Consider the following 11882-nt stretch of genomic DNA (forward strand, 5'->3'; position numbering starts at 1 on the left):
GTAGGTATATATAGTTGATTTGCAGTGCCATGTTCCAATTACACAAACTTTGATAAATATATGTTTGATTACAGGATTGGATAGGCAATAATTCATTCATTGCAAATCTTGCAGCTAAGAAAAAGAAGGAAGTCTCTATTTGGATCCTTTAGCATCCTAGCATTTTATCGCACATCTGAACACAATTTAATTAAGTATACTCACACTCAACCCTAAACTATAAAGACATATATTCTGCTTATGAAGTTGTATGTTTTCCAATATTTTAAACTTTGGAGCTGTGAGACATCAGTACAAATTTTAATGTTCCCAATCTTGTTACAAGACAAGTGATGCAAGAACCAAGGACTCTTACAGTAATGAAAAGGTGCATATATGTTTAAGATTTGATTCTGTGTCAGTCCAATTGACAAAGACTGTTAGCTAATTTATTTACCCTAAAGAAAAAGGAAGCTTTTTCAATTCTATAGCTTCTCAACCACAGTCAAAAATGGATATCAAGTGTCCTAAATTTGATCATAAGTCTGTCAATTCTTTTGGATTCCAATCTGATAATTGCCCTACTCCAAGGTGAGTTGAATAATTCTAGTTGATAAAATAGTCCGAAATATATAAATCGGTGCTAAAGTGCTGTATACATACAGTTCAAAGTTCTCTAAATGATACTAGAAACATAAGGACTTCCTTGTTCTCAAGAAACATAATTTCTATTTGGATTTTGAAAATATGTTCTTCCAAATTGTTGAAGCTATTGGGATTTTCAAATTTTTAACATTCTCATTTGTTGAATGTCATAACAATTGTAGACAAACTGCAAGATTTAAAATTTGATAAAATTGAGTGACTTTGTAATATTGGTTAAATTTCTATTCACCACACCTCTGCAAATTTTAGTTCGGTAATTCAAGTAGAGAACAAACATCATGCCAAATTTGCTCATATTCTGTCATTATTCTTCTGTTTCCTGAGCTCCTTTTACTTAAAATAATTATATTATAATGGTTCTAAGTAGCATATAATCTTTGTGTACAAATGGAGCCTAAAATATTTCTTACCACCTTGTAGAGACAGCAACTATAAATAATGTCCCTTCTTTCTGTTATGGTAACAACTCGAGTGTTGGTGATTTCTTTGTTGGCAATTCATGTGTCAGTGATATGTTCAAACGCCTCTCACTGTTTGAAGATCAAAATGACAATCATTCTCTACCTATTCAGGTTTTATTAGAACTTATTTCCTTTATGATTTGAACTATTATTTTTCCTTACAGTTTTGAATCTTCATCACTGAACAGCAAGAGGAATGCAGCTGAAATCTTGGACTATAAAGAGGTTATGACATCTTCTTATCCTCGCAAAAGACACAACTATGGCTATCCAACCAAGTCCACAGTATCTTATTATCCACCTAAAGATACTCCAGACAATAGAGTAAGTTATTTTATAGTTTTTCTTTTATTTTTTTTTTGAAAATAATAGATATCTTTTAGTAAAATTTATCTTGCTTCCTTTTCAATTTTTAATGGTACATTTTCCACTAATAATAAGTTTGAATTATCTTTAAGCAGTTGGATATATAATAGTTCATTTGATTTGCCAGGCTATAGAAAACTAGAAAAAATGCAACTAGTTTCTCATGTATTCTACATAAAATGATCAAGACAGATACTAGAGTTATGAAAATCCTGCAGCTGAATCCATCACAATCTTTCAAATAAACTAGGTACCTACCTTAACATGGATCTGGCACTGACTGGTTGAGAGCCTATTGTTACTGTCACAGAAGAGAGAACAATTGCTGGGACAAAAAAATAGTTCTTCAGTAATAAATCCCTGTTACAGTGTGTCGGTGTGAGCCATCCTGGGAGTTTGATCTCAAATGAAGCTCCATCTTGGGCTGGCCCTTCTTCCAACAAAGTTTCTCTGACACAAGCTCAAAATTCTGGTGTTGGTCCTGGCTGGAAGCCATGGAGGTTGCCTCCTGCCAAGTCCTGTAGAAATATTGGTCCCAGCAGGAGAAAGAGGTATGAAGCTCTTAACTATTGATTACTGAATTATTGGGTGGCAATCTTGTTTCATCCATCCACCACATTATAGGATGTTTGTATTTACATCACCCTTCCTCTTTCTGCTAATACTCAAACCAACTGATGAAAAATATATTAAATCATTTACCCTATTAGTTCTTAATGCTGCTGCAATGTTCATTTGAGTGCAATAACTTTTAGGCATACAGTGTCTACCCAAAAACAATTATTTGCAGTACATCTTTCTATTTCAGTTCATCATCAAAACCCACTTATGTTCGTCCCTCTATAAAACCGGGGGTGTCTGCAAAATTTATCCCTGATCAAAGAAATAGATCTGCTTCTGGAGCAAATTTATCATCCTCTAATTTTACCAAAGACAACTCCAAAGAATTTGTTTCTCACCCACGTCAAGGATCCAGCAAACATGACTCTGATGAAGAACAGTGGAGGCATCAGAAGAAAAGTTTGTTTGTATAATAATTAGTTCTTTTGATATGTTTGGCAATGATATTTTAGCAGGGCTCTAATCTTTAATGTATTCTGTTTTTACATGCTCATGCAATTTGCAAAGTTACTAATCTTCTCTTGAGATACAGTAGTGGTTTTGTTTCAAATTCTATGATATTAAAAGTAATTTTCTTATGTGAAGAAAATTATGTAAGGTTTTTCAATGGTAAGTTGTTCCTGTTGCTGTCAACATTTTCTTGGTCAATAGATAGCAGCTTGAGTGAACTTGTTGGGCCACAGCAGTGTTGTGAGATTGTTGGTCAGCCGTCCATATCTCTGCCAAGCTCAAAAGTGCGCAAGGAAATAGAGTCTGCTCAGTTCTCCAACTGCATTATCTGGGGCCCACCTGGCTGTGGCAAGGTCAGTCACGTACAATACTCTAATTAATGCTAATAATAACAATATATTTTTTTAACAATACCGGTATGTTATGATAGTGAAATAATATTGAATTTACTTTTTACGATTTTATTATCAGCAAATCTTCTTTTCTCATGATAGAATAGGCAAGCATTTGTCATGCATAAAACTATTTTCCAATCCCCTGTTAATGAATGCCTAAATTAATAATCGCTTATAACCCAACTGTATTCATGTTCACTATTGTAGGCATCATTTCAGATGCGTTTCGCATTATCACCAAAAGCAAAGTGAAATAAAACAAAATGTATGTAAATTTCGTACGCACAATATTTATTCTGACCATATACTTTTTTATTGAAGTTACATTTTCAGGATCCTGACACTGTCAGGCTTGATTTTTTTCCAATACTGGGGCAAAACTTTTAATTCGACTCAACTTGAATTATTAACTGAAGAACTTGCAGTAACTTCAGTTGATCACAGAAGGCTCATCAAATCATTAATTGATTGTGCAGCTTTAAAAATTTTAATCTGTACATGCTCTGCATTATCCTTCATTAATATGAACAGATGAGTAGGTCTCCATTTACTGAAGGCCTTGCAAATCCAAGCATTGTGACATACAAACAAATGTGCTGTCATTATGGTAACCTAAAAATATTGTGTATTGATTTTCCAGTGTGACAAAATTATTATCAAAAAGCTGACATCTTGCATTTGTATCCCAGAGCTGACAACATCTTGCATTTGTATCCCAGAGCTGACAACATCTTTCATTTGCATCACAGAGCTGACAACATCTTCCATTTGTATCCCAGAGCTGACAACATCTTTCATTTGCATCACAGAGCTGACAACATCTTCCATTTGTATCACAGAGCTGACGTCTTTCATTTGTATCACAGAGCTGACATCTTTCATTTGTATCACAGAGCTGACATCACACACGTGCATCACAGAGCTGCCAACACACCTATATTTACCACGCCAGCTGATCGTATCCTATGTCCACCAGAGCTGCCTAGGAAGCATCCTTGCCAAGCGCTGCAGTGCCAGAGGCTGCGGCTGGCGGTACAAGAGCGTGTCAGGCGCGCTACTCTCACCAGATATGTTGAGCCAGATCCTCGTGAGCAACAAGAGCCTCAAGCGCAATCGACTTCTGCTCTTTGTTGATGATCTGCACTGCACTTCTCTTCATGTTCAGGTTGGGAGGAGTCGGTGTAGTGAATTAAAACGGGATACTTCTTTCATTTTCAAGTTTGAATTAGCCGGTGTTGTGAACAAAAAAACGGATCTGTAAAGTGCTAGATAGTATGAAGTAACCGAGGAGCTAGACCTCAAATCTAGTTTACAGTTTTATTGTAATTTACAATTATTATTATTCTTGGTTCTAATTCATTAGATAAGAAAGATCACCCATTATGCCATAGATATCTGAAGAAAAAAAAATATTCCAAAAATTTAATTGACAACTCACCTCAAATTTTCTTGCATTATTTAAGCTAGAATATGTACTACCTACTATATGTCCTGCACAGAACTTGTTGGCCAGCTCTCTGGACGATGACGACGTCGTCTTGATCGCCACCAGCCTTCATGAGCCAAGGTCCTCCTTCAGCCCTGCAATCATTTCACGGTGCGTGGAAGTATTCTACCTATCTTCATATATAACTACATTTATATATTTTTCGTAAGTCTGCTCCGCCACTTATCTGTGCTCTCCTCGTGAACTACAGAGTCTTTCATTTAGATGTTGTATGTTATTTGTTTCACTTTCTTATATACAATGGGCAGGAAATAATTGGTGTCCACCCTTGCCTCAACACTTGATGTGAAAAATTATAATCTTGAGCTCTCCTAAATTACTCCGTTGAAAATTGTGTTCGTTTCGTTAAACGTACCTGCGTTTCATCAGTGATGCTGTGAAGTATTTTAGTATTTTACTACAAGCTTACCGTTTAATTTTGCAGGTGTGATCTGCTTGAGCTGCACGCACTGCAGGCTAATCATTTGGAAACAATCTTGAGACGAGCGCTGAGGCGATTGCGAATATTAATCATTAATCAAGAAGCCGACAAAGATAAGTCCGATCCTAAAGTGGATGAAAGCATCTTGAAGAATAGCTCTACCACAAACACTGCTTCGAACATCATTTCTGAGGATCGCCTTATAAATCCAGCAAAGAAGCCTAAGTTGGAATACAACTTAACTGAAAAGAATGAATGTGGTAACAAATTGACTCCTGCACAGAAATCAGTGAGCAGCTCTGGGCTCACTGGATCAGAAAATGCTAAAAAGATTATCCCTAAACTTGAAGGTCCAGTTTGTGTAGAAGCAAAGCTGCCCGTCACTGCTCAGCTTCCAAAGAGTCGCAGCTCAGCTATCAACGACAACGGCATTGAAGACATGTCGGACGAAGAGGATGAGTCAATCTTGGACGTGCTCACCAAAGACCTGGACAAGATCAGTGATGAGTTCAAAATTGAACACGACGGCGAATGTAGCAGCAAAGAGGGAGACAAGTTGCTCCCCAATGATTTGGATTGCGTTTCAGATGACGAGTTCTTCGACAACGGCAACGCCCGCCACGTCAGCACCCTAGAGAGCATCGACTCTTCTGAGGACGAAGCGGGGGACGTAACACACGCCAGCAACTGTCAAGCGTGAGTCCAACAGATATTTTTATTGGGGCACAACCACCTGAAAATTGTTTTGTCAAGATGAAAGATTGTTTTTGATTGTCAGTTTCATAGGATAATTTTTTTCTGAACTTGTTGTGTTGTTAACATTTGAATTATTTTGAGGTTGCTACGTACTATTTTAATTTCTAATTTCCTAATATTATTGATTATTTTATAACGTATATCAAATTTTTTTTACAGGGTATTTTTGAGACATATATTTGTTAATTTTCTGCATAAATGTGAGATGCCACCCTGCTTACTCAGTCACTCTGTTCAGCATCGGCATAACTCGCGACGCCATGACACTTCTGTGCGAGCAAGTTCGCGGCGACGGACGCGTGTTGCTGCGAGTGCTGCAGCAGCTCATGAGGGAGGCGTGTGCAGGTGCTGGCCCCGGTGAGCATCTCAAACCAACGTCCTCAGTTCGCAAGATGACGCGCAAGAATGTCAGCGACCCTCCGTCCAGCAGAATGCCATTATCCAAAGAAGTTCATCGCGATGAAAAACGAAAAAGTACCGACAGTGGTGCGTTAAGAATTGCTAATTACGGATCAAATGATAGCCAGAATGAGAGGGTGGTCACCTACATCAAAGATGAACTTAACACCGACGACATCAGCTCCGATGAGGATGCCGAGGGTGGACGACAAAGACGACCATTCAGTGGCGATGTTAAAGATGACTTGGATAATGTATCAGATGTTTCTGATGGTTCTGTTAACCTCTCAAGAAATTATGATGAACTAAACACTGCGGGTAAAACTATCATTGAAAATAATTCAAAACCTGAAGACTTGATAGGCTCTGATGATGTTTTATCTGATGCACTATCTTCAGATGATATTTTAGATTATGATGAAATTGACGAAGAATCAAGTTTGAATCGCGCAACAGAAAAGTCAAAGTTTGTAGCAGAAGGTCGGGAACATGAGAGCATGTCACAAGGAAGCACGGCTGCTTTTAGCCAGGGGCAGCTTAGCGACAGCACACACATGTTGCGGAACAAAGGCCGCACAGAAATTATGGGCAAAAGTGGGTCCCAGGACAGGAAGTGTCCTGCTGACTCGTTTGTGGATGGAGACTTGATGAAAGATAAAAGCTTCAAGGAGGCATCTACAAAAGGTCAAAATAAAGTAATGGCTGTCATCGATGTCCAGCTTGTGCGCATGGCTTTCCAGGTTTGTTATGCTTTTTATGTCAACCCATAACTAGTGCGGTATCTCGTCTGGAAACGTAATTATTTTTTTTATCTATTACTCAAAATTAAAATTTTTAAATATATATCTTCGTGCTCAGATTGTAAAGGCGATTGATATATTTAGTTTCTGACTTTACTTGCGAAAGAAATATATTCTTTTCTAAGTTATCTCGTTATTACAAAGAAAAATCCTGAATAAACTTGTATTTCTACTAGTGCGTCCTCCATTAAGTTGAACAAGAGTAGTGTGAACTAATTGATCTTTTACCACTACATTAAATTGGACTAACGGCGTTGTGTGTACAGACTGGCGGTGACCAGGCAGCCAAGGTCGCAGTACAGCAGAGTATCAGCGCCGGCGACGAGACCGCCGCCCTGCGTGGCGTGGCCGCCTTCTTGCAGCACGACAGCTCAGCCGCCGCCGCCAGGCTACTTCTCGAGACCGCCATCTCGTCTATTGGTCAGCATTGTAATCTTCACCTGCTAATATTAATATTAGTCACTTGATTTATTTAATTTAGCTGCTACGGTATATGTATTGTCGAATATGTTTGACTGTAAGACCACTGAAGCGCTGTTGTTGCGGCACTGAGATGAGAAGAGCTAGACTTGGTGAGCTCAGTTCATTTGTTGTGTTGTGGCAGCGCTTGGTAGCCGGTAATGGCGGTGCTTCGGCATGGCCTTGGGTGGTGCCCCAGCAGGTTTTGGGTGGTGCCCCGAAGTAAACTTTATGCTACTTGGTTAATCTCAAGCTCTTATGGACTACACTTGACGTTAATTTGAGTGCTGCCAGTGATTTTAGTGCTGCCCAATAAATCCGACCAGTGCCTCATTGAAGATTTGTTTTACCGATATCTATTTTCTACTTGATTTGTTTATCTGTGTCGCCAGAGCATACCTATATCTCCTGTAATTAATAGGTATCTATTTGTACTGTATAGGACGAGGATGTACAGGATGCACCTTGTATCCTCTCACAGACTTGTATCCTCTCACAGCCTTGTATCCTCTCACAGCATGCATCATGTCGAGTTAGCCTCACTTGACCCTTTCTCTATAGGTCCATCAACCTTCGTCAAATATATTCGTATCTAGAGGTCTAGTAACTGAAGCTTCGGTAAGTTAACCAGGGAAATTACCATCTGACGTCGATTGGCATTACTTCCACCCTTTACCTTGAGTTGAGATAATCCTTTACCTAATAGGTTTGCCCTTTGCTTGAAATATTGCCACTAGCAAATGCTGAAAGAAATTGCAGTATTCTGACGTTTGAGTTTAGTTTTCTAAGCAACACTGCCATCGTTCCATGTAAATGTCTGAGCTGAAGATGAGCTTGTTGCTCATTTTCTTGCGTATTTTAGCTATTTAGAACTTTGGCTGTGATTGGAACATAACTAGAAGTTCAAGTATGAATTTTTAATTAATTTGACTATATCGCTTGATGGAGCATCACATCGTGACCTGACATATCTTTAAAAATTCCGCTATTTGCATGACAATAAAGTTTGACATGATATTCATATGCTTATTCATGCATCTTCGATCCGAAAATGCAATTTTCATATATAATGTTTTCTTCATCATTTTCATTTTTCTAGCCATGCTTTTGAGTTGAAATATCATTGAGAATTAATTAGATAATCGTGACCCGAGTGTGACCGTCCACTGCAGAGCAAGCAAAGATCGGTCAGCCATTGAGGGCCTGGCTGAGGCTGAGGAGGCGCTGAGACATGGCGTGCAGCCTGCTGGTGGCGCCCCTCCCGAGATGAGGAGTGAGTGATGTGTCTCATTAGAGTGAGTGATGTGTGTCTCATTAGAGTGAGTGATGAATATCCTAAGAGTGAGTGCTGTGTCTCATTAGAAAGAGTGGTGTGTCTCATTAGAGTGAGTGGTGTGTCTCATGAGAGTGAGTGATGTATATCCTTAGAGTGAGTGGTGTGTCTCATTAGAGAGAGTGGTGTGTCACATTAGAGTGAGTGATGTGTGTCTCATTAGAGCGAGTGATGTATATCCTTAGAGTGAGTGCTGTGTCTCATTAGAGAGAGTAGTGTGTCTCATTAGAGTGAGTGATGTATATCATTAGAGTGAGTGGTGTGTCTCATTAGAGTGAGTGATGTATATCATTAGAGTGAGTGGTGTGTCTCATTAGAGAGAGTGGTGTATCTCATTAGAGTGAGTGATGTGTCAGATGTGTCTCATTAGTGAGTGATGTGTCTCACTAGTGGGTGATGTGTCTCATTAGAGTGAGTGATGTGTCTCATTAGTGAGTGATGTGTCTCACTGCTTTTCCAAAGAAAGTGACCACAGCAACAAACGAACTCTTCTCGGTTTGATGGTCAAACAAAATATTACCAATGGTATAATTTTTTTATGTCTCTTAAAAATGTCACATCTGGTAAATGAAGTCTCAATCATAATCTTACTTTTAAAACACTAATGTAGAATCCTTAAATTATTGTTTCTATCCTGATTCAGTCCAAAATGTGTGAATGTGAGTCCTTGTTGTTCGTGCAGGTGATGCTCGAGTGCAGTAACGTTTGCCCTCCTTCTCGCCTGCAAAAGGCCAATGCATCAACTGCTCGTGAAGTTACCATTCCTCTGTAATTATCCGGGACCTGTTTTCCCGTTGCTCGTCCCATTTTGTGTCACTAATGACTTGTTGTTGTTGAGGTGTTCAGCTTATCCGGTTACATGAGGCTGGTAAATGGCGACACAAATGTCTTTAATGAAGTTCATCGAGAACGCTTTTCAAACACTCTTAGACTATCCAGACGTCCTGAAAATTTTGTGCGTCGATCTTAAAGTGAATGCGATAAGATTTGTGTTACAGTACCGAGCCAGCGTTAATATGACAAGCTCATGTGAGAAAAATTAAATTCTTGGCGTCTGTTTTCCAAGTATTGGCGATTTTTAAATGTTTTCGCTCCCGTGCACAGTTATTCTGCTAATATCACTGTGAGCTTATCTTCTGATTTCAATTTATTAGATGACTGAATATGTACGCCTCTGAATTTCTTTATCGTCACTGCGTCTAGATTTGGGAGTCTATTTCAACAACCAAATCAGAAGTTAAAGTGGAGTCGGTGAAAACAAAGTTGGTTGAGTGCCACTACGGAAAATACTGTATAATAAGGCACTTTATTGCTATCTTGAATGGTCGAGGTCACTCCTGCACCCATGATGGGCATAATTTGGTCACTTCTTAGGAGTTATATGTTAATGGAGCAATTATCTTTATCTTTTTGCACACTTAAAAACTGCATATCTAAGTCAAACGGAAGCAGTACAGAATAGACTCAGTCTTTTAAGTATATTGGAAGCGTTTGTAGCTGCGGGCAGCGGCCGTAAACAGTGGCACGTAACCTATAGAAGGCAGATCACCCTGACTGTCTTCAGCTCGCCTATTGATCGTTAGGTTTCAACGAGTACAAAATAGCTTCACTCGTTCTGTGTCCTAATATTTTTGTGAATAACTTTTTTAGATTTAAATTTAAAGTTGCCTGTAACCTTCAGAACCGCAACGCCCAGATGAACTCTCGATAATGATCATATTATTCATGTCGATGTCATTGCCTGTTTAATCGCTAGACTTTCGGATATTTCATGTAAATAGTTCAGTATTTCTTTAAATTCTGTTATTTTATTATGTAAACCTTAAAATTCCTACTCTTTGTCGGGTGGGTGAGTCTTTTTTCCATTGTAATATGTGCGCATTTTCGGTTTTCCTATGGAAAAATATAATTTATGATTAGTTATTTCATTTCTTGGTGGTGATGTCGTGAAGATTGATTTTAGTTTTCTGTTTTTTTTTTCACCGATAGAGCTGCGTTATATTCGCTCAATACCCAGCGAGGAAAATTATACAGTGTTCCAATGAATCATATCTTATTTTGATATGAAGAAGAAATTAGTTATTGCAAACGAGGGACATGAAACTATCGATAATTCAAGAAAACCAAACTAGAAAAAAATTAATGGATTAAAATAAAAGCTTGATTTTTTTCTAATTCATGTGTGTTACCATGTAAGTAAGTTCATAATCATTACCTAGTATGTCAGTCACAAAGCAAATAAAAGTATTGCTTGAACAAGGAATAAGTTACGGTTCTGTTGAATTCTATGTACCTGCAGATGTTGAGTAAACATGGAAATGGAATCCTTTGATTTTGGCTGCAAAATTGCACGCTGCACGCAAAAGATTTCTATTAAATAATAATAGCGGTTTCAGCGATTATTAGGCCGTAGGCCTGTCGCCGATTCTTAACATCGCAGAACATTCACAGCATTTTGCGGTCTCGAACTCGCAACTTACTGCTACAATTCTGCTATGCTTAACCGCCCGGCCTCCTCGCCGATTCTGACCAGAAACTGGCCCGCGAACCCGCGCCAGATCGAACCCGCGCCTCTCTGCGCCAATCCTGGTACTCAGAACTTTAACCACTAGGCCACCCTGCCTATTATATAGTTTCAAAATATATCTGGATTAATTATATTTATTTGTCTATTCCGATTTATAAGAAGAACACTAATTACTACTCCTGATCCGCAAATCTCATTAATTGTCGCAATTAAGAAAGTGGATAATGGTTATAGTTGTGGTTCCCTGCTAGGGCGAACTATCCGGGGGTGTCTCCACAATACCGGTCGTATTGGCTTACCACATTGGATCTCAAAATTTAGTTTCTGACTTTTTATTTAGTTTAGTGTGTCTGACTATCACCATTAAACTCGAATTTCCTTGGTTACTTCAGCTACATGGTAATGCATGTATGTTTGTTACGTATGCTGTGTACCTGTATGTATGACTTTCAGCCATACATTGAAGCGCAGTCTGTGCCGTTACAAAATTTGGGTGCGCGTGGACATGAGGTCTGATTTCTAAATTATGCTAAGGATAATTTGCATTAATTTTTATTCAACACTCATAAATTTATTCTTTCAATTGATGTTTTTGCGAATTGATGCGTTTATGCCAAAATTCACGAAAATTCACGGATTTTTTCTATCCATTTTAGAGCTTAATATCACAACTTTATACACGCACATGTGCTAAATAAAAATGCAAAATTGGATTTTCGTGTCTGGCCGATATTTCATGAAA

General features: G+C 38.5%; 1 protein-coding gene and 1 long non-coding RNA gene across 2 annotated transcripts; both read left to right on the top strand.

Annotated features, from left to right (window-relative positions):
- Positions 1–241: 241 nt before the first annotated feature.
- LOC108666971 lies at positions 242–7817 on the top strand. The gene is made up of 11 exons (XM_018153948.2): positions 242–570; positions 1271–1430; positions 1842–2023; positions 2281–2492; positions 2745–2896; positions 3915–4103; positions 4438–4535; positions 4870–5562; positions 5861–6761; positions 7088–7241; positions 7723–7817. Exons 1-11 carry the CDS (start codon positions 491–493, stop codon positions 7815–7817), a joined length of 2916 nt encoding a protein of 971 aa, XP_018009437.1. The 5' UTR covers positions 242–490.
- Positions 7818–8422: 605 nt separating this feature from the next.
- Positions 8423–10937, top strand: LOC108666973. Its single transcript, XR_001930531.2, has 2 exons — positions 8423–8553; positions 9296–10937. It is a non-coding gene; the product is annotated as an uncharacterized LOC108666973 (long non-coding RNA).
- The last annotated feature ends 945 nt before the right edge of the window (positions 10938–11882 follow it).

The sequence above is a fragment of the Hyalella azteca genome, unplaced genomic scaffold (genome assembly GCF_000764305.2).
Source record: "Hyalella azteca isolate HAZT.00-mixed unplaced genomic scaffold, Hazt_2.0.2 contig6394, whole genome shotgun sequence".
NCBI lineage: Eukaryota > Metazoa > Arthropoda > Malacostraca > Amphipoda > Hyalellidae > Hyalella > Hyalella azteca.

Coding starts and splice junctions, on each gene's coding strand:
- LOC108666971 (XM_018153948.2), top strand. CDS start 491: ATGGATATCAAGTGTCCTAAATTTGATCATAAGTCTGTCAATTCTTTT. Junction 4,104..4,437: donor GCACTTCTCTTCATGTTCAG/GTTGGGAGGAGT, acceptor TGTCCTGCACAG/AACTTGTTGGCCAGCTCTCT. Junction 6,762..7,087: donor TTGTGCGCATGGCTTTCCAG/GTTTGTTATGCT, acceptor TTGTGTGTACAG/ACTGGCGGTGACCAGGCAGC.